This window comes from Chiloscyllium plagiosum, chromosome 40, assembly GCF_004010195.1.
Source record: "Chiloscyllium plagiosum isolate BGI_BamShark_2017 chromosome 40, ASM401019v2, whole genome shotgun sequence".
Lineage (NCBI taxonomy): Eukaryota > Metazoa > Chordata > Chondrichthyes > Orectolobiformes > Hemiscylliidae > Chiloscyllium > Chiloscyllium plagiosum.
This window is the reverse complement of record NC_057749.1, coordinates 10,650,409-10,674,020: the sequence shown is the minus strand read 5'-3', so window position 1 is coordinate 10,674,020 and position 23,612 is coordinate 10,650,409. Positions and strand designations below refer to the sequence as shown.

At 44.9% G+C, this 23,612-nt stretch overlaps 1 protein-coding gene across 2 annotated transcripts in view; it reads left to right on the top strand.

The window, feature by feature from the left end:
- The window catches only part of ccdc33 (coiled-coil domain containing 33), a 274,590-nt gene that overhangs the window by 155,104 nt on the left and 95,874 nt on the right, over positions 1 to 23,612 (top strand). For both annotated transcript variants that reach the window (XM_043680295.1, XM_043680294.1), the window contains exon 14: positions 4,929 to 5,144. In XM_043680295.1, coding sequence (XP_043536230.1) covers positions 4,929 to 5,144 — 216 coding nt within the window. The remainder of the gene's footprint in view (positions 1 to 4,928; positions 5,145 to 23,612) is intronic.

Below are 23,612 nucleotides of genomic sequence, written 5' to 3'. Positions count from 1 at the left end.
CAGCACTCCCTCAGCACCTCACTCTCAATAGAACACTCCCTCAATACCTCACTCTCAGTAGAACACTCCCTCAGCACTCCCTCAGCACCTCACTCACTTTACAGCACTTCCTCAGCACCTCATTCACAATACAGCACTCCCTCAGCACCTCATTCACAATACAGCAGACCCTCAGTACTCACTCACAACACATTTCCTCAGTACCTCACTCTCAATATAGCACTCCCTCAGCACCTCACTCACAATACAGCACTCCCTCAGCACCTCACTCTCAATAGAACACTCCCTCAATACCTCACTCTCAGTAGAACACTCCCTCAGCACTCCCTCAGCACCTCACTCACTTTACAGCACTTCCTCAGCACCTCATTCACAATACAGCACTCCCTCAGCACCTCATTCACAATACAGCACTCCCACAGCACTCCCTCAGTACCTCACTCACAATACAGCAGTTCCTCAGCACTCCCTCAGCACCTCACTCACATTACCGCACTTCCTTAGTACCTCACTCACAATACAGCAGTCCCTCAGCACCTCACTCACATTACAGTACTTCCTTAGTACCTCACTCATAATACAGCAGTCCTTCAGCATCTCATTGACAATATAGCACTCACTCAGCACCTCACGCACAATACAGAACTCCATCAGCATCTCACTCACTTTACAGCCCTCCCACAGCACTCCCTCAGCACTTCACTCTCAATACAACCCTCCCTCAGTGCTATACTACCTCAGCACAGCATTCTTAATTCATCACTGCCTCGTGATTGCAACTTGAATACAGCACTCTCTCAGTACCCAAAGTACTCCCAGTCTCTCAGTACAGGTCGTTTTGCTATAACATGTGTTTCATTGTCTTGCATTTTATTACAACTGTCTCTCGGAACTAGCCTCCCATTACTACATGCTCTAAGTACCACACTCTTAGTTGTGCAATACCAATAGACTGATCTCAATTCAGCGTCATTAGTATGGCAGTCTGTCTGTGCTTCAATAATCGGTACAGCATCCTCAATATATCCATTCTAAGATATGCACTGTCAATGCTGCATGCACTCATAATAGCATCCTCAATACAGTATTCCATCAGTACTGCATCCTCCCTACTGCACTCTAACGTAGCATCCTCACAGTGTTTCACAGTCTATACTGTACTGGCGTCTCGAGCAATTGGGGTATTTCCTGAGAGTTTTCACCTGCTGTACAGCACCTGCTTTCACACACCAGCTGCTTGCATTACAGAGGTTCAGAGGGGAGATATATACCAGGGAAATTCATTACCCTCCCCCTCCATCTCCCAGGAGAGGAGCTTGAATCTAAAACCTTCTGGAGTGAGAATCATATCTGAACCAATCTGTCAATTCTTGCAGCAGAAGTCACAGCGATGGTAACTGATCACTTAAAAAAAATACATGTTTGTGGATACCATTAACATGGTCACTTGGTGAGCATCTTGTTGTGAAAGCCTAAATGGGATACTGTCTAATGTTACAGCCTTTGAGATCAACTTGCCTTTTAAATACCTGATAGGTAGATTCAACACTGATCAAAAGCAATTTTTTCTATTTAATTCTGGTCATGTTGCCTGATTTAAAAATGTTTGCTTGAACAGGACAGTAAATGTTGATAATGCCACTGAAATTCCAGGTCACTGATCTAGTCAGTGCTGAGAAACTTAATTAATTCAGAGCAAGACCATTGACTCATCCTTGTGTCTGTGAATATGTCTTTAAGTTATTTACTTCAGGCTGAGTAACAGCTTTAAGCTGATGTCATCAGCACTCGCTAGCAAAACAGGCGACAAATGTCTGTATCCATCATCCTCAATTCTTAAGAAATTGCACATTTCTGAAAATATCACACAGGAAAAAGGACAATAGCATGTGTTACTGGACAAGTAACCTAGAGGCCTGCACACATGCTTTCGTGACATGAGTTCAAATCCCACCACAGCTTATAGAATCATTGAGGTTTACAACATGGAAAAAGGTTTTCCCCAGCTTGCCCATTCTGCCCAGTTTTTATAGAATCCTAACAGTGTGGAAACAGGCCATTTGGCCCAACAAGTCTATGCCAACCTTCTGAAGATCATTCCACCCAGGCCCAGCCCCCTACATTTCCCGTGGCTAATGCACCAGACCTACACATTCCTGGCTCCAAGGGGAATTTCCCATGGCCAGTCCACCTAAGCTGCACATCTTTGGACTGTGGGAGGTAACCAGAGCATCCAACAGAAACCTATGCAAACGCAGGAAAGAACATGCAATCTGCCCACAGACAGTCACCTGAGGGTGCAATCGAACCCAGGGCCCTGGCACTGTGAAGTAGCAAAGCTAACCACTGAGTCACTGTGCTGCCACAATTAAATTTAGCCACAATTAAATTTAGCCCCATTTGCCTGTGTTTGATCCATATCCCTCCATTCCCTCCATGCATATCCCATCCACATACCTGTCCAAATGTTTCTTAAGTGATGAAATTGTATTTACCTCCACCACTATCCTTGGAAGTCCAGGCACTTATACCTTCTGTGTGAAGAAATTGCCCCTCTGGGCCTTTTTTGTATCTTTCCTCGCTCACTTTAAACATTGCTCCTTGTCCATGGACATCCAGGTGTGAACATAACTAACAAAGGGAGGTAAACATTCAGGTATAATACCACTTTTCACAGGCCACTGACTAGATCTTCTCTTCAGTGCCCAGCAGCAATCAGTCCCCCTTTATTTGTGCTCAAGATACTTTCTCAAACAATGCCCTCTGTTTGCTGATGCTTTTTCTTAGCAGGACATTTTATCATTATGTTAACAATTAATACAGTGGGTGGCATGGTTGGCTCATGGTGCCAGGGACCTGGGTTCAATTCCACCCTCGGGCAACTGCCTGTGTGGAGTTTGTACATTCTCCCTGTGTCTGTGTGGGTTTCCTCCCACAGATGTGCAGGTTAGGTGGACTGGCTGTGGGGAATGCAGGGTTACAGGAATAGGGTGTGGGCTGGGTAGTGTGTCTGAGTGAGATACTGTTTGGAGGGTCAAAGTGGACTTGATGGTCTGGATGGCCTGCTTCCACACTGAAGGGATTCTATGAATTATGTTACAAATTTTGGTCACTGACTGTGAAGACCTCATGAATGCCTGAGGTGCTATACAAATGCAAGTCCTGTTCTCATCGTGAATCATTTAATGAGAATATGTTGTAGGAAGGGTTTTTAGACACATTTACAGAGGAGTCCTGTTTCAAAACGCTTTTCCTCAGCCATCCCTTTCGAATGCTAGGCCCTCGCACAGTATACTTGAAGCAATTTGATTAGGGATTGTCTAGAGGAATGAAACTATGTCTGGCAGGAAATGAGGGGAGTAAATTTCATTAACATGCCGAGTAAGTTAGTCTGTGTCTTCGTTCGAAAGGGCATGAAGAAGGAATGTTACTTGAGTCGCAGAAATCAATCATTTCCCACAAACCTCTTTTTGAGCAATGATGCAGGTTCAAAAAGCAGATCCTTTCAGACCTTGTCTTTGGATTGCTTGTCCTGTCATTGCGTTCAGTAAGTGGATCTGTTGTAGGTAGATGCAAAGGTTGGTGGGGGGTAGGAAAGTAAATTGCTTCTGTTCTTTCTAAGATGTGTAGAGACACTGCTCAGTGAAGGCAGGTTGAAATACTTGGAATTAGTAATTAAAGTGGCACCTATTACCTGCAGACAATCCACTCTCCCTGGCTTACAGTGAGTGGAGGGGAAATTTAAACTGTTATCACTTGATTAGAAAACAAACTGCAGTTAGATAAGCCAGGAGATTGCTACAAACTGTATTGAGACTGAAATCTCATTAGTCTCTCAGTCATGAGAGAAAGCTCTTGAAGATTGACTTTGTGCGCTAAACGGCTGCTTGGAGAATTATGTGCGGGAGCTTGCTGTGCGTAAATTGCCATTTTTGCTTACGTCACAACTGTGCCTGTGCTTCACGCTAACCCACTCTACATTAGGTATTTAAAACAGCAATAGGAAAACTCAATTTTTGACTTGGACAAGAAATCTCAAGCTTAGCTTGATGGTGAAGCCAGCTCTTCAAGTATTCTTTGACATGTCCATGGGAAATATATCAGAGTTTTTATCTACAATACCCCCTCTGGTGCCAGGGCCCCAACAGAGGAAGTACTCTGTAACCAAACCTGAGTCAGCAGGAAGGAAGAGCAGGGGTAAATTTGTTACCTGTTATTGGCAATTATGACCAATTTTGCATTTACATAGTGGCTTTCATTATCTCAGGACTGGGCAAAGAACTAATACATTAACTGTGACACACAGCCACTGTTGTACGATTCTAGCCAATTTGGTCACAACAGGATTCTGCATTGAGATAGATGCTCAGGAGACATGATTGTTTGTGGGGGTTCGGTGAGCAGGGCAGGGTAAGTGATAGCCAGGATATGAGGGAGAGCTTTCTTGCTGATCTCTTAAGTCATGCTTTGGGACCTTTTAATGTCCCCCCTGAGAGAGCAGATAGGGTCGTGGTTTAAATATCTCATTTTACAGATGGTGGCACCAACAGTGCAGCCCTGCACTGGGACTTGGACTTTGTGGTCATGCCTCTGGAATGGGATTTGTCTCCTTGATGTTTAGAGGCGAGAATGTATCCCATTACATCAAAATACCTCACGATCATCAGTCAAAATAACTCCCTGAAGTTAAAAATCACACAACTCCAGGTTATAGTCCAACAGGTTTAATTGGAAGCACTAGCTTTCGGGGCACTGCTCCTTCAGAAGGAGCGGCGCTCCGAAAGCTAGTGCTTCCAATTAAACCTGTTGGACTATAACCTGGTGTTGTGTGATTTTTAACTTTGTACACCCCAGTCCAACACCAGCATCTTCAAATCATGACTCCCTGAATGCATTCAGAACCCCTTTTTTTAATATATATATTTCAGAGGCCGGATTCAGTTCTTACTGCCACGGATGCCCATCATTTGCCGAGTCTGGATGTAAAATCATGGGCCAGTCTCCAACAACAAGCCACTAATGCGGCATTTCCTGCAGTCAACCTGGAAACATCTTCCGGACCACACCGAGCAAACATGGAAAAGTGGACCTTATTACCAACCCAGGAGGGAACTGCAGCATTACCAGCAACACATTGCGAAAAGGTACGTCAGAAATAGTTAAATTGTTTCAACACAGATGAGAATTTGAGTGAGTGACGTCACCCTCTCAGAGAGTGTAACAGGTAAAAGAATATATAACAACAAATTTACAACAGTTAGCTCAGCTTGGAACCTGACTCACTTACCCTTGCTAGAAGTGACATGCAAAGGGACCTGTACTCTGCAAACAAAAGAAATATGTCAATTCTTTGAGCCTTTTTTTGGAGCGTGGGGAGCCTCATTGCTTTCAATATGGCACTGCCTCAACTGACCAGAGTTGACTTGCCAACTAAATAAATTATTTACTCTTGTCGTATAAATTATTGTAATTACTTGAAATTTGGCATTCTCGCATTTTTTCCTGTTGAGTGCAAGATGAAAAACTTCAGCGACATCTGATCTACCTCCTTACTTGAAAAGGGGTATTATATTTGCCATTTTTCAGTTTGTTGGAACCGTTCAAGAATCTAAGGAATCTAGTGAATCCACCGCCCCTGTTCATAGAATCCCAACAGTATGGAAGCAGACCATTTGGCCCATCAAGTCCACACTGACCTTTCAAAGAGTATCCCACCCAGACCCATTCCCCTCACCTGGCATTTCCCATGGCTAACCCACCTAACCTACACATCCCTGGACACTATGGTCAGCTTTGCACAGCCAATCCACCTAACCTACCCATCTTTGGACTGTGGGAGGAAACCGGAGCAATCAGAGGAAATCCACACAGAGACAGCTGAGAATGTGCAAACTCCACGCAGACAGTCACCTGAGGGTAGAATCGAATCCAGGTCCCTGGCGCTGTGAGGCTGCAGTGCTAACCACTGACCTACTGTGCCACCTTTTTGCTGATTCTTGCACCTCACTAGTTTCCCATAAACCTGCTCTGTATACACACACGCACACACACACTTAAATTAGAACCATAGAACTCCTACAAGTGTGAAACAGGCCCTTCAGCCCAACAAGTCCACACCGACCCTCCAAAGATAATTAGTTTCCCATAAACCTGCTCTGTATACACACACGCACACACACACACACTTAAATTAGAACCATAGAACTCCTACAAGTGTGAAACAGGCCCTTCAGCCCAACAAGTCCACACCGACCCTCCAAAGACTAACTCAACCGGACCCATTCCTATTATCCTATATTTACCCCTGACCAATGCATCTAACCTACACATCCCTGAACACTATGGGCAATTTAGCATGGCCAATCCACCTAACCTGCCCATCTTTGGACTGTGGGAGAAAGCCGGAGCACCCAGAGGAAACCCACGCAGAAAGAATGTGCAAACTCCACACAGACAGTCACCCGAGGCTGGATTCGAACCCGGATCTCTGGCGCTCACCACTGAGCCACTATGCCACCCTAAAAATTGATTCAGAAACCACAACACTGAGATGGCCAGGAATTGTACTCAGGTGAACTGCCTGGAAAGCAGCTATGCTCACCACTATACCACCATCACCTTGCTAGCATACATATATGTATTCATCTGTATGCATAAATGTGTGTATGCATATTGATATATATATAGATATTGTTTATAGAGGTGTAGACGCATATATGCGTGTAAATGCTTATAAATATGTGTGTGCACCCTCTGTGGGAGAATCTCAGTTCTGGGTAGGCCTGATGAGCAAGATCTTCCTAAAATCTTCATCCAAGAAGAAATACCGAGAGACACAGAGAGGTAGACATTGTCTACATGGAAGTCTGAAAAGGCGTTTGACAAGGTCCTGCATGGTAGACTGGTTAGTAAGGTTAGATTACACGGGATCCAGGGGAAGCTAGCCAATTGGATACAAAATTAGCTTGAAGGTTGGAGACAGAGGGTGGTGATAGAAGGTGGTTGCTTTTCAGACTGGAGGCCTTTGACCAGCAGTGTTCCACAATGATTGGTGCTGCGTCCAATGCTTTTCATCCATTATATAAATGATTTGGATGTGAATATAGGTGGTATGGCTAGTAAGTTTACAGATGACACTAAAACAGGTGTTGTAGTGGACAGCAAAGAAGATTATTTCAGAGTACAAAGGGACCTTGATCAGATGGGCCCATGGGCCGAGGAGTGGCAGATGGAGTTTAATTTAGATAAGTGTGAGGTGCTGCATTTTGCTAAAGCAAACCAGGGCAGGGACTTATACCGTTAATGGTAAGGTCCTGGGGAGTGTTGCTGAACAAAGAGACCTAGGGGTGCAGGTGCATAGTTCCTAGGATCAGTATAATGAAGAAAGTATTTGGGATGCTTGCCTTCCTTGCTCAGAATATTGAGTATAGGAGTTAGGAGGTCATGTTGCAGCTGTACAGGACATTGTTAGGCCACCTTTGGAATATTGCGTATAATTCTGGTCACCCTTCTATAAGAAAGATGATGTTAAACTTGTGAGGGTACAGAAAAGATTTATAAGAATGTTGCTGGGACTGGAGGGTTTGAGTTATAGTGAGAGGCTGAATAAGCTGGGACTGTTTTCCCTGGAGAAGTGGAGGCTGAGGGGTGACCTTAGGGAGGTTTATAAAATCACAAGGGGAATGTATAGGGTGAATAGCCCGGGTCATTCTCCTACGGTGGGGGAAACCAAAACTAGAGGGCAAGAGATTTAAGGTGAGAGGGGAAAGATTTAAAAAGGACCTGAGGAGTAACCTTTTCACGCAGAGGATGATGCGTGTATGGAATGAGCTGCCAGAGGAAGTGGTGGAGGCTGGTACAATTACAACATTTAAAGGGCATCTGGATAGGTATATGAATAGGAAGGATTTAGAGGAATATGGGCCAAATGCTGGCAAAGGGGACTAGGTGAGATTGGGATGGCTGGTCGGCATGAATGAGTCGGACCGAGGGGTCTGTTTCCCTGCTGAATGGCTCTATGTCTCTATAACTAGATATATGTGTATAGTTATGTAAACATTAACGCAGATATATACGTGTGTATATAATTGTGGAGGCTATTGAAGTTTATATGGTTACACTTTAGGAACTTCCTTTGACCCAGCAAGTTAATACAGTACAGCACAAGCTTCCATCCTACAGCTCAGGTCACGCTCTTTATTGAGCTGCAGGGAATTTACAGCATAGACGCAGACCATTCCACTCGTCTGCTCCATGCATTAAAGCACTGAAGCACCACATCAGCCTCCTGTTACCCCTACCCTGTCCAGTCACACTCTGAGAGTGATTTTAGCTCAAGCTGCCAGGCGGAGGCTGGGTGGAAATGCAGGAGCTATGACATCCCGCATTACTCCTGATTCAGTCATGGGTTTGGTTATAATTTTCTTTTCCTTTATGTTCTCCGCATCTGATGAGGAAGCTGTACTCACTGTCGGAGTATTGCTTCCCACTGTCAGGATGTCATATTCCTGCTCCTGAATTACTTACTGAGCAGTCATGTTTTATTGCTGTTATCAAGAAGTTTTGTTTTGAAAGAAAACTGCATTGGACTTGCATTTATATAACGCCTTTCATGATGTCCCAAAGGCATTTTCCAGACAATGAAGTATCTTAGAAGTGCAGTCACTGTTGTAAAGTGGGAAATGTGGCAGGCAGTTCCCGCAGCAAGATCCCACAGACCGAGATGTGATAATGACCCAGGTAATGTCTCAGTCTGTGGTGTTGATTGCAGGCTAAATATTGGCCAGGATGCTGAGGCCGTGTTCTTCAAGATGGTGCCATCGGATCTGTTAATCCACCAGAGCAAGCAGACAGGACCTTATTTAACATTCGACTTGAAAGCAAATACCTCTGACCGTGCCTCATGTGGTGCAATGGTAGCGTACTGACCTCTGGGCCAGAGGGCCTGGGTTCAAGTCCTACCCAATTTCAGAGGTGCAGTGCAGCATTTCTGAACAGTTTGATTAAAAGTATCTGCGCGGGTAAACTGCTGCATTAAAGTAATAACAGATGGACAAAGGACACTCAAGTGTATTGTCGGTTTATGTTGGCACTGTAACCTCTCCACTGCAGTTTATTCATTTGCACCTTGAGCTTCGAGACATCTGTCACTGGCAAGTGAACTGTCCATGTGGTGTGCCACCTTGTGGTAATTTATATTAATTACAGTTTTGTGGAAATAAATGAGCAAGGGATAGAATTAGATTGTGGGACTTCATAGAATCCCTACAGTGGGAAGGCCCATCTATACCAATCCTCCCCATCTCTGTGACCCTGCATTTCCCATGGCTATTCCACCTAGACTGCATACTACAGTATGGCCAATCTATCTAACCTGCACACCTTTTGACTAATGGGAGGAAACTAGAGCACCTGTGTAGACACAGGGAGAATGTGCAAACTCCACACAGATAGTTGCCCAAGGGTGGAATCAAACCCAGGTCCCTGGCGCTGTGAGGCAGCAGTGCTAACCTCTGAGCCAACTTGCCACCTTTGGATATGAGTTCCTGTTCCATGGCTCCAATCTACTCTGAATATGTAAACATTTTCTCTCCATAAGTAGCTAGTGCCTCTTTCTCTTTTTCCAGTTTGTCCTCCATCATTGGTTGTGATGAGGTGCACTCACATGAAAACCCATTTTGAAGTTTGCAGAGTGACAGAAACAGAGATTGCAAGTTTGGGCTTGTGCTGGTTCACCACTTGGTCTTGACTTGTGCTGTCAGCCTTCCTGAGAGCGGGCCCTCTTGCAAGCCAAGAATTGAGATGTCTGAGAAAACAGGATTCTCATTGAAGAGATTTGTTAGTGGCTTCTGTTTGACATCTTATCTGTTAAGTTCAGACTCTGCTGTTCCATCTCAAACCTCCCACTGTGCATCTCATAACATCAGGCTCAGATCTTTCCAAGATTCTCTCCTCCCTATCTCTCCTACATCTCCATGAGGTTCCAAAATCTCTGTGTTAGTCTAATTCCAACCTCTTGCACATTCCTAATTTCCATCACATCACCACTAAAGGCCAAGCCTTCGACTGCCAAGATCCTAAGCTCAGGAATTCTCTCTCTCGGTCCCTCGATTTCACTATCCACTGTTTCCTCCTTTAAGATGCTCCTTAAAACTTGGCTTTTTTTTTGTCAGAACTGTCCTTAGTATCTCCTTTTTTATTTCGGTGTCAAATTTCAGTCAATAATGCTCTGAAACCTTGCGGTGTGACACTACATTTAAAGGTGCCATGTAAATGCAAGTTGTCACTTCTTGTGAAATTCTTTGCAATGAGAGGACTGCTACTTGTGAATTAGATCTGGTGGGTAGACGGTACGACCCACACTGAGGCAGACACCCAGGAAAGCTGAGCACGTAACGATCAATGCCAGCCTGATTTTCAAATTCTTTTTGTTGCTAAGAGACTGTGAGAGGTTCCTTTTTATTTTTATCTTTTTGTTTTATTGACATAGCTGCCTGTAGGCAATAGTTACAGTTATTAAGATTTTTTTTTCCTTTCTCTTACCAACTCTTGATCTTTTGTCATTTGAGTTACAATGCAAAAAAAAAACAAGGGGGATAAAACAGCCTCAGGTGCATCACGCCCCTTGTGCTCTACTGCAGAACACATCAGTAAATGAAAGCAAAATAATTGAAAGGTGCCTGAACTGCTGAGGGCAGAAAGAAAAATGCATTTTGATGAACAGTATGCTTCAGTGGATGTTGACGCCACTTAAACGCTTTGTCTCAAACATAATTGTGCTGCTGTACAGTCAAAATGGGAGCTGTTCCAGAGTCCTGATTGTTGAGATGCCATCAACATCCCACTAATCATCTTCATCCCATCTGACTGCTCTTTTGTAGCAACCATTTTCACAAATAATTGCAAGTAAGTGTTTAATAAAAAAATAAAATGTTTTGCCTCACAAAACATGATATTTCTGTCACAGATGCCGAAGATATCAGTACGCCGCTAGAACATCTAATTAGTTACTCTGCATAAAGTGGGTGTTGACTAAAGGCATCAGCACGTTCAATATCCATCACTTTATCAATGCTGTCATTGGTTATGAAGGGAGGGACTCTTTAACTTTGGCATTTGGAGCTCCTTTCTCTTGAAGAAGAGATGGCTGACTAATGGAGTTCTATGAAGCCAGGGTTTGATAGGGTGGCTATAGAGATGATGGAATAGATTTTACCAGCCTGATTAGATTAGATTCTCTACAGTGTGGAAACAGGGCCTTCGGCCCAACAAGTCCACACCGAACTTCCAAAGAGCAACCCACCAAGACCCATTTCCCTCTGACTAACACACCTAACACTATGGGCAATTTAGCACGGCCAATTCACCTGACCTGCACATCTTTGGACTGTGGGAGGAAACCAGAGCACCCGGAGGAAACCCACGCAGACCCGGGGAGAATGTGCAAACTCCATGTAGACAGTCACCCGAGGCTGGAATCGAACCCAGGTCCATGGCGCTGTGAGGCAAAAGTGCTAACCACTGAGCCACCATTCCTCCTCTGGGTAAATCTGATCCCTGTAAGCACGGGTTGATACCCTGTGTGTGTCTTCTCAATTTCTGTTCTCTTAATGATAACAAAAGTGTCATCCGTGTATCTGATCCAGAGTTTGGGTTAGATTTGTGGGAGGGCTGTTTGTTCTAGGCTATGAGCCCATCGGTGTTCCATTGATCTGTTCAAATATTTGGCTGTTGAATATGAAGTGAAGTGTGTCGTCAAGCACAGGTCTAGTAGTTTGAATATGCAGTCCTTGTTGATAGGTTCCCCATTGAGTTGCCTGCTCTGGTTGTCCAGGAGGTTGGCTATTGTCTCTCTGACTAGAGTTTCGTCAATTGCCCTCTTGAGACAGGGTGGGATGGTGTCTCTCATGAGCTCCTGTGCCATTTCCTATTACCAAAAGGGAGAACCTCTTGTGCCCAACTGAGGGGCAGTTACAATCTCTGCCTACATTTTACCAGCTTTTGTCCTGTGAGGATATTGACTTGGTTGACTGTTGTTGTTGACAGAGGATGGGAGGTTAATTCCGTGAAGGTAATGATTTCCTGTTAGTGTTATTTGATACATTTGTGTCTTTTTAGCTGGTTGGTCTCTGTTGGGATCCCAACACTGGCACCGTGGTGTGCACTATTTGCGAATAGATGTTTCGAATTTCTGGGTTTGCTGAATTCCACTCCAACAGAATCACAGAGTAATTACAGCACAGATGGTGGTCATTTGGTCCATCGTGCCTGTGTGCAGGCTCTTCGAATGAGCAGTTCATCTGGTGTCATTCCTCTACCTTCTCCCCGTAATCCTGCCCACTCTTTCTTTTCACAGGATAATCCAAGTCCCTCTCGAGTACCTCGATTGAACCTGCCTCCACCACGCTCTCAGGCAGCGGATTCCACATCCTAACCACTTTCTGCACGGAAATGTTTCACTTTCAGTCTCCATTGCTTCTTCCGCCAATTATTTTAAATCTGTGCCCTATCTTTGAACCAATGAAAACATTTTTGTTTAACCATCTATGCTGTCTGGTTCTGCCCTGAGTTTGAACATTTTTATCAAATCTCCTCTGAAATGCCTCTTCTCTGAGGAAAACAGTTCCAATGTCTCTGATCTAACCATATCACTCAAATTCCTTCTGCCTATGAATTTCTTCAGCACACTCTCTCTAATGCTTTCACACTTGCCCCACTTTCTTGGATGGGTGCACAAGAAACTTGACACCATCCAGGACAAAGCAGACCACATCTACACGCATCATCTCCCTCCACCATTGATGCTCAGTAGCAGCAGTGTGTACCAGCTTCAAGATGCACTGCAGAAAATCACTGAGAACCCATAACCACTTCCAAGGGCAGCAGATGCATGGAAACACCGTCCCCTGCAAGCTCCTTCCAAGGCACTCACCATCCTGACTTGGAAATATATAGCCAATCCTTCAGTGTCACCGGGTCGCAATTCAAAATTCCCTCCCTCATGACCCGATAGATGTACTTACAACACACCACAGTGGTTCAAGAAGGCAGCTCACCACTGCCTCTTCAAGGACAGTGTGGGATGGCTGACAATTGCTGACTCAGCCAGCGATATCCATGTCCTGTTGAGGAAATAATAAAGAAAAGCTTCCTAAATTGAGGTGCCCAGAACTGTACACAGATGGCTGAACCATGCACACTAAAGGTAACTTCCTAGCTCTTACACTCTGGGTCTTATGAATAAAGCCTAGCTCAGTGGGCATTGAGTGGATGTCACTTTATCAGATAATATATTAAACCAAGGACCTTAGTCTTGGTTTAAGATAAAGGTAAAGGTTCCTTGCTCAAAGAAAGATCTCTCTGTGCCTCAGTTTAAATCTTTCTTCCGTGAGAAACCACCTTGACTTGGTGGAAGAGCCCCATGTATCTGTTGCCTAGCTCTTCTAGTGGTCGTGGGTTTCAAAGATGCTGTCTAAGGATCTTTGATGAATTTCTGCATTGCATCCTGTCAGTAGTACATATTCCTGCTACTGAACATTGATGGTGGTGGGAGTGGATGTTTTTGTGGATGTGGTACTAATGAAGTGGGCTGCTTTGTCTTGGATGTTGTCTTGAGTGTTGTTGGAGCTGCTCTCAACCAGGTGGGTGAGGAGTATTTCATCACATTCCTGAGTTGAGCCTTACAGGAAGTGGACGGGCATTGGAGTGTCTGGAGCTGAGTTATTTGCCGCAGTATTCCTAATCTCTGACCTGCTCTTGACACCACTGTGTTTATGCGGTGAGTCCAGCAATTCCTTGAGTGGTCCCATCACAAATTTGGTGCACCAGTGGGCCGCTAAGTTGGGGTGACCAGGCAAACTGCTTTCCAAAAACTCCTCACTGGCAGAACAATGGAAAGGAGACCGAGCATTTAACCCACTGTGAGGGTGAAGATGGCAGCGGTGGTAAGGTGGTTCTGGTAGATTGACAGGTCACTGAAATCTGGGCCTGAAGGTATCAAGAACATGTGGGCAATGATGCCATCCAAAGGCTAAATGATGTCATGCCTTGGCTTTTACCAAAGTCCTATGGTGATGGGAACTGACTTTCAGAGTATTGAGAGGGATAACGTTAATGTATTTTCCTAAACCAGCGCTGCCACCAGTGTTGAAAGCAGATGTGGAGGTACCGGTGTTAGACTGGAGTGAGCAAAGTCAGGAGTCACACGATACCAGGTTGTAATCCAACAGGTTTATTTAAATCACAAGCTTTCGTGACTTCACCTGGTGAAGGGGCAGCGCTCCAAAAGCTTGTGATTTCAAAAAAGCCTGTTGGACTACAATCTGGTGTCATGTGACTTCTGAAAGCAGGCGAACAACTCATTCCTCTCATGACAATCATGCCCGTGTAGATAAAAGGACAGCTCATGTTGATTGAGCACTTTTTGTAACATCAGGGTGTCTCAGAGCGCTTTGCGAACAATGAAATGTCATCATCAGCATACTGACGACACAGTGATAACTGTTTTTACAAGTGATTCATTGTGTGTGTGTGTGTGTGTGTGTGTGTGTGTGTGTGTGTGTGTGTGTGTGTGTGAAGGACTTTGAGGCATTTCTGTGAGACAGATTTCACAGAGACAAACTTCCTTCCTCAATATCTTCTGTGTCTATATTGTAAAACAACAAACAAAACTCTAGCTATGACCTGCATCTTATCATCGAGCTAATTGGCGTCATGACTATCACAATTGCTGCCTCTATCCTTATCTTGAGGTAACAGAAAGAGATAAAGATTGACTAAATCTTATTATACCCATTAATACAATCTAATTCAGATGTACTCTTGCTGTAATCTTACTGCCTGAGTGTGCAGTTAAATGTGTGTATCAGCATTCAGCAGCTGCGCTTTTAGACAAACCTCAATGGATTGAAAACACTGAGCCTGGCTCTCAATTGTGTCCAGTCTTTAGGAACCAAGCTTAACCATTCCCCATTGCAGGGAGTAATTAAATTGTCTGCTGTGGTTCTGATCAGAGAGGGAGCTGTAAATAAGCCTGCAGTGAGCAGCTCAATGCTTGTGCAGCTGATTCTGTACAGGACCCTGTTTGATGCGGGATGCTTTGACAATTCCAGCAGGTGATTTAACACAGCGCAAGGATTATTTTGTCGAGAACAACATAGAATTTTTAATCTGAGAAACACTGTGCTTTATTTAAAGCAGCAAATATTGTTGGAAGGTGGCTAGGGTATGTGCTGTAGGTAAACCCATTAGTGCCATTAGTGAGGCACTGTAGTTCCAAGATCTAGTCCGAACGACACTATTGAATGTTCCAGAGGGAGGAATCAAATCTGGGTCCCTTGCGCTGTGAGGCAGCAGTGCAAACCACTGAGGTTCCAATTAGATCAGCATGGTCTTATCTCATGGTTCAGCAGGTTTGAGGGGCCAAATGGCCTACACCTTTTTCATATGCACAATCCACTTGAGACCACTTTCTCGAAACTGTGAACCCGGCTGTTTTTAGGATAACCCTATTGCTGGGGAGAGAAGGTGGTGTCCTGGCGATGTCATTGGATTTATAATCCAAAAGCCCAAGCTCTTACTTTGAAGGCATAGGTTCAAATCCTACCATGGTAGCTGGTGGAATTTAAGTTCAATTAATAAATCTCAAATTGAAAGCTAATTTTGGTAATGATGATGATAACTTCAATTATTGTAAAAAAAAAATCTGATTCACCAATTCCTGATTGGGGACGGAGGGGCGGATATGCTGTCTTTACTTGGTCTGGCCTGCTTATAACTTCAGATTAATGGAGTTGCTTCTTAGAGATGGACAATAAGTGCCCGTCTGAGCAGTTATACCCACATCCCGTGGAGAGAATGAACTAAAAGGTATTCAAAGTTTGTGCGAAGATTTGTAGCTCGGGTGCTCGTTGCTATGATTCTGTTCGCCGAGCTGGAAGTTTTTGTTGCAAACGTTTCATCCCCTGGCTAGGCGACATCATCAGTGCTTGGGAGCCTCCTGCGAAGCGCTTCTTTGATGTTTCCTCCGGTGTTTATAGTGGTCTGTCCCTGCCGCTTCCGGTTGTCAGTTTCAGCTGTCCGCTGTAGTGGTTGGTATATTGGGTCCAGGTCGATGTGTTTGTTGATGGAGTTTGTGGATGAGTGCCATGCCTCTAGGAATTCCCTGGCTGTTCTCTGTCTGGCTTGCCCTATGATAGTAGTGTTGTCCCAGGAAAATTCATGTTGCTTGTTGTCTGCTTGTGTGGCTACTAAGGATAGCTGGTCGTGTCGACACGACCAGCTATCCTTAGTAGCCACACACGCAGACAACAAGCAACATGAATTCGACTGGGACAACACTACTATCATAGGGCAAGCCAGACAGAGAACAGCCAGGGAACTCCTAGAGGCATGGCATTCATCCACAAACTCCATCAACAAACACATCGACCTGGACCCAATATACCAACCACTAAAGCGGACAGCTGAAACTGACAACCGGAAGCGGCAGGGACAGACCACTATAAACACCGAAGGAAGCACCAAAGAAGCGCTTCGCAGGAGGCTCCCAAGCACTGATGATGTCGCCTAGCCAAGGGACGAAATGTGGCGTTGATGGTCCGGTGTGTTTTTTCTATTTCCGTGTTTTTAATGATTACAAACGTGTCATCGACATATCTGACCCAGAGTTTGGGTTGAATTTGTGGTAGGACTGTTTGTTCTAACCTTTGCATAACTGCCTCTGCTATGAGTCCCGAGATTGGTGATCCCATGGGTGTTCCATTGATTTGTTTGTATATCTGGTGTGTTGTGAGGCACAAGTCCAGTAGGTTAGACCACTATTAACACCAGAGGAAACATCAAAGAAGCGCTTCGCAGGAGGCTCCCAAGCACTGATGATGTCGCCTAGCCAGGGGACGAAACGTTTGCAACAAAAACTTCCAGCTCGGCGAACAGAACCACAACAACTAAAAGGTATTTTAAATCGGTAAGGTTTGGGGCTCTTGTGCTGCGATGGTAGTGTCCCTATTTTTGGGCCAGGAGTCCATGTTCAAGTCCCACTTGCTCCTGAGTAATGGTACGAAATAACATTTCTGAGCTGGTTGATTAGAAGATACCTAAGTGGCCAATGTTAAAGCAAGTTGTGACCAATGCAGTCAAAGCCTACTCCTCCTACCTCCAGAGCAATCCCAAAGAATGTCTCTGTCATGTGTTCAACCTCTTTCATAGAATCCCTACAACCTAGAATCAGGCCGATTGGCCCATTGAGTCCACACCAACCCTCCAAAAGCATCAAACTCAGGCCCACCCACCTACCCTATAACCCTGCATTTCCCATGGCTAATCCACCTACTCTGGGCAGTTTAGCATGGCCAATCCACCGAAGCTGCACATCTTTGGACTGTGGGAGGAAACTGGAGCAAACCCATGCAGACACAGGGAGAATGTGCAAACTCCCCGCAGACAGTGCCCTAGGATGTAATCGATCCTGAGTCCCTGGCACTGTGAGGCAGCAGTGCTAACCACTGAGCTACCAAGCTGCCCCTCTCCTCCCTCCATTCCCCTTCTCCTGACTCCCTCATGCCCTTCTGCCATCTCTGCTTCCGAGTTCTCAGTGCCAGGGTCTACCTCTCCCAGGAACTTGGAAGAAAGCAGAATTTCCAGTTTGTGTAAGTAGTCAGCTATCTTTTAGTGGGGCTTCTCGGTAGATTGTAAACAAGACAAACTTGTCCATACACATGCACATGGATATTGTAGTTATATCTGTGTCCACACACATGCACTCAAAGTTTTGTCAAGAAATTTTGATTTGTCATCTATAAGAAGCTTCGTTATTTCTACGTGTAGGGCTCACGCCTGCTAATTGGCTGATGGCTGTGCTCAATTGTTTGATCTAATCAAATAGTCCTGAGAAGGTATGATAACCTCTGGGGCAGGTAGCCTTCAATCCAGTCCTCCTGCTCAGAGGTATGGGCACTACCACTGTGCCACATACCTCCCCATTAAATTCCTCGATGCTTCACAACTGTTTCTTATTTCTGGTCAGAACAGTCTCTGCTTGATTCAGCAATCAGGGTTGCCATGGCATTCTGCCTCCTCTTAAGCAATCCAGACAAATAATAAAATTGCACTCAGGCCATTCCAGCCTAGATCCTAGTCTGCAAGACATCGCTGTCTTGATGACACTGGGTTAATGTTTCACAAGCAGAGTTATTGCATGAAAACACAGTCTAGTCTGTGAATGACCAGTTTATAATTATCAACAATCTCACAAACTAGATATAATATGCCTCATTGGCAGAAACAAGGAAAGGTTAATTCTGGAGTTTTCATCATCTTTAACAAGACTGACCTAACATAATAAAACTCTTAAATTTATTTTGGATCTTGGTTCAGGTGATGTATTTTTACAGTGGGCCGTTCTCTTCCATCTTGAAGCAGAGTGTTCCAGTACTATTTCAGAGACTTGTGCAACATAAGCCATCTGGAGGGAGTGCTGTATTGTCAGAGGTGTTGTCTTTTTGATGAGGCACTTCACCAAACCCAACAGATTTTGTCCGGTGCAGTGGCAGCATCCCTACCTCTGCTCAGTCTGGGATGGTGGTCTCTTGGCCTAGTGTGGTGTCTTCTTGGCCCGGGATGATGGTCATTTGGTGGCCCGTGGTAGTCTTGCAGTCTGGCATGGCCTTAGCAAGGACTGCCAGCCTCAAGGTGATTCCGGATCTCAAATACATTCCGGCATTGTCTGGAGTCGAGGCCTGGGTTGGACTGGGTTGGAAGGACTGTTGTTCTGAGCTATTTATTTCTCTATTTTGTAACTTATTCCTACCATCTCTAATGCTGTACTTTTTATTTTTTTAATTGTGTATTTTTTTCCTAAGAACTTGTACTGCAGAATGTGTACCTAGATACCTTGTACCTAAGGTGGCACTGTAAGTGGCGACTTGTAAACTTTTCAGGTGAGTACATGTGGCAATAAAACCAATTCAGTTCAATTCTAGGTGCGAGGCTCTCAGGTTCCCACCTCAGGACTCAATGGCCCTGGGAGGGTTGTGTCAAGTCAAGGCCCAATATATCAACTATCCATCTGTAAAGCATCAGCCAAGTTCTGAGAGATTGGCACCAGCCAAGACTTTGACTGTTCGCTTGTTATGATGTCCAAAATCTCTCTTCATTATTTCGAAAAGGAGCTGAGAAGTTAGAACAAAGAGCAATACAGTACAGGAACAGGCCCTTCGGCCCTCCAAGCCTGCGCTGACACATGTTGCCTTTCCATACTAAAACTGTCTTCACTGACAACATTCGTAACCTTCTAATCCCTTCCTCTTCATGTATTCCTCCAGTGTATTTCATGAAAGTTGCCATTGTGTATGCTTCCACCAGCTCCTCTGGCAGTGTGTTCCAGGCAGTCTCCACTCTTTGAGTGAAAAACGTGCCTTACTCAACTCTTTTAAACTTCCCTCCCTGCACCTTGAACCTGTGTCCCCTAGTAATTGACCCCTGCACCCTAGGGAAAAAGCCGCGTATTTTCCACCCAATCCATGTTATTCACAATCTTAGAAACATCTATCTCTACGGTTCTGTCTTAATCTCAGACTTCGACACTAAAACAGATAAACTGATTATTGTCACTTTGGTTGTGGGATCTTGCTCTTTGCAAATTGTTTGCTGCGTATGCTACATGACAATGATGACGGTGTGATAGAAGTGCTCCCCCTGGTGTGGAACACAAGTCTTGAGTTGCTCAATGGTGCTATATAAATGTCAGCATTTTGTTTTAGGAAAGTACATTGTGGCTTTTATGCTGAATATATCGACTTTTGAGTCGTTGAGTTCATCAGTTTCAACCCATTGAATATTTATCCCTCATAACCATTGGACTAAAGAGATTAAACCTTTTATTTCGCTCTGTCAATCTCGGGTGGCTCAGGAACTGATTATGGTGTTGCAAAATGGCATTTGGATAGAAGCTCTATTAGTTTTACCCCAGATAACAGCACAGAATTCAATTTGAGATGAATATATATGAACAGCACTCAGACTGCGTACACTGTTACAGACTCTGCCTGTTTTGCTGCTCCCATGGGTCTCACTATAACGACACATTGAGATATTTAGTGTCAAATTCTATGATACAATGAATCTCCATCGCTCTTCGAAGTATTTCAAACAGGCAATAAGCAGCATCTGAAAAGCAAATTGCAGACTATCTCGTGGTGGTTACAATGGCATCCCATCAGGCAACATTTTGAATTTAGAATTCAACCTCTTATTTTCAAATCCTTCGATGGACTCACCCTCTGTAATCTCTCACTGCCCCTTTAGGCCTACGTGATTCCAGCATTCCCCCGACTCTGGCCTCTTGCAAATCCATGATTTTGTTCATTCCACCAATGACACCCACGCTGTCAGTTCCCTGGGTCCTGAACTCTGGAATTCCTTCACTAAATCTTTTGGACTCTCTGCCCCTTTCTCTTTCAAATTCCAAGATGGCGACATAGTAGGGCTCCTGAGCCAGAGTTTGTGTGCACCGAGTGCTTTTCTTTCTTCTTTTCTTAATTTTTCTCTCTTCCTTTTCTTTCAGTTTTTCCAAGTTTTTCTCTCCATTTATCTTCTGGAGGCAGCAATGGAAAGGCTGGGGAAAGATTGGGGACTTTGCCAGTCGCCCGTAAGGTGGTTGGTGGGCACGGACAACACTCTGGTGGCCGGTGACATCATGGAAGCTGCTGGGGGCCTTGAGCGGGTCTCTGAGGCCTGTGGTGAGGCAGCCGGTGAGCCTGGTTGGCGGAGGCAGAGGGATTGAGAGATTGAGCCGTTGTGGGGAAAGCCCGTTGTGAAGCAACTGCAGGCCCATGGTTACAGAAGGATTGTAATTGGAACTTTTAACCTTGTTTCTTATTTACTACTTTATGCTGATAAGAACTGTAAGTTTGAACTTTTTTCTTATTGCTTCATTTTTCTACTGTTTACCTAAGATTTTGTACCTAAGATGGCATGGTAAATGGCAACACTGTAAACTTTTCACTGTATTCCTGTACCCCAGTACTTCAGTACATGTGACAATAATATTTTTGGGTGTGCAGGCAATGGCCTAGTGGTATTATCATTGGAATATTAATCCAGAGGTAATGCTCTGGGGACCTGAGTTTGATTCTTGCCATGCCAGATTGTGGAATTTCAACTCAGTAAAAATCTGGAAGTTAGAGTCGAATGATGACTGTGAGTCGATTGTTGGGAAAAACCTGTCTGGGTCACCAATGTCCTTTAGGGAAGGAATCTGCCATCCTTACCTGGTCTGACCTACATGTGACTCTAGACCCACAGCAATGGGGTTGACTCTTAGCTGCCCTCTGGGCAATTAGGGATAGGTAATATATTGCTGGCCTGGCCACCAACGCCCTCATCCCATGAATGAATAATAATAAAAAATTCTACTTTTTTCCATATGGCTATACTTGGCCATTTCCTAATGCTATGTGCAATCAATGGTGTTGGTTGTCCATACATTGTGCAGAATATGTCTATTGGACACTTGTAGCTGAAGGGATCATGTGGACACTGGTTTGTCTCCTATGTTCATGTGCTGATGGCTCTAGGGGAAACTTCACCTTCCCTTCGCTGTCCAGTTGAGCACCACCATTCTTCACTGGATGTGTCACCGTTTTTGGGCTTTGCTTGGATTTGTTCATTATGAAATTGTTTAATCTGAGTTTTGAGAAGATTTGTTGCTCAGATTGAGGTTCTGCATGTAGGTTTGCTCGCTGAGCTGGAAGGTTCATTTTCAGACGTTTCATCACCCTACTAGGTAACATCTTCAGTGAGCCTCTGGATGAAGCACTGGTGGCATGGCCTGCTTTCTATTTATGAATTTAGGTTTCCTTGGGTTGGTGATGTCATTTCCTGTGGTAACACCATTTCCTGTGGTGCTGTCATTTACTGTACTTTTTCTCAGGGGGTGGTAAATGGGATCCAACTCAATGTGGTTGTTGATAGAGTTCTGGTTGGAATGCAATGCTTCTATGAATTCTCGTGCATGTCTCTGTTTAGCTTGTCCTAGGCTGGGTGTGTTGTCCCAGTCAAAGTAATGTCCTTCCTTATCTATATGTAAGGATACTAGTGAGGGTGGGTCATGTCTTTTTGTGGCTAGTTGATGTTCATGCATCCTGGTGGCTAGTTTTTGGTACGTTTGTCTAATGTAGTGTTTGTTACAGTTCTTGCAAGGTATTTTGTAAATGACATCAGTTTTACTTGTTGTCTGTAAAGGGTCTTTCAAGTTCATTAGCTGCTGTTTTAGTGTGTTGGTGGGTTTGTGGCTACCATGATGCCAAGGGGTCTGAGTAGTCTGGCAGTCATTTCTGAGATGTCTTTGATATAGGGGAGAGTGGCTGGGGTTTTCTGGATGTGTCTTGTCTGATTGTTTGGGTTTGTTGCTGAGAAATCAGCAGACTGTGTTCATTGGGAACCCGTTCTTTTTGAATAAACTTCACCAGGGGGAAGTGACGACGACCAGAGGGGCAGCCGAGACCCGGAAGCAGTTAGTGTAAGCTTACCTGGGTAGGTTTTTTCCCCCTTTAAAAGCGCGAAGGAGAGGAACCCGAGGCACTACACGGGTAGTGCCTCCCACCCGCCCTCCTCCTCTAACCTAATAATAACACCTGTTGTGGTAAGTAGGTAAGTGCTGAATTTTGCTTGTTGTATCCTTTAGACCCAGTTTTTTTTAAAATAAAAGTTAGCTTTAGAGGGATGGCAGTGAAGGCAGTGCAATGTTCCTCCTGCAAAATGTATGAGGTGAGGGATGCCATCGACGTCCCTGCCGATTACACTTGCAGGAAGTGCACCCATCTCCAGCTCCTCCAAGACCGTGTTAGGGAACTGGAGCTGGAGTTGGATGAACGTCGGATCATTCGGGAGGCAGAGGGGGTCATAGATCAGAGTTACAGGGAAGTAGTAACTCCAAAGATGGCAGATAGATGGGTGACAGTGAGGGGGACTGGGAGGAAGCAGCCAGTGCAGGGACCCCCTGCGGCCGTACCCCACAAGAACAAGTATACCATTTTGGATACTTGGGGGGGGTACGACTTACCAGGGGTAAGTAACGGGGCTCAGATCTCTGGCACGGAGCCTGTCCCCGTTACTCAGAAGGGAAGGGCGAAGAAGAGCAGAGCAGTAGTAATTGGGGACTCGAAAGTTCGGGGCACAGATAGGCGGTTTTGTGGGAACGAGAGAGACTCACGTTTGATATGTTGCCTCCCAGGTGCAAGGGTACGTGATGTCTCTGATCGTGTTTTCCGGGTCCTGGAGGGGGAGGGGGAGCAACCCGAAGTCGTGGTCCACATTGGCACCAACGACATAGGTAGAAGGATTGCTGAGGATGTTAGACAGGCTTTCAGGGAGCTAGGTTGGAAGCTTGGAGTTAGAACAAACAGAGTTGTTGTCTCTGGTTTGTTACCCGTGCCACGTGATAGAGATTCGAGGAATAGGAGAGAGAACAATTAAATGCGTGGCTTCAGGGATGGTGCAGGAGGGAGGGGTTCCAGTTTTTGGATAACTGGGGTTCTTTCTGGGGACGGTGGGACCTCTATAAACAGGATGGTCTACACCTGAACCTGAGGGGCACCAGTATCCTTGGCGGG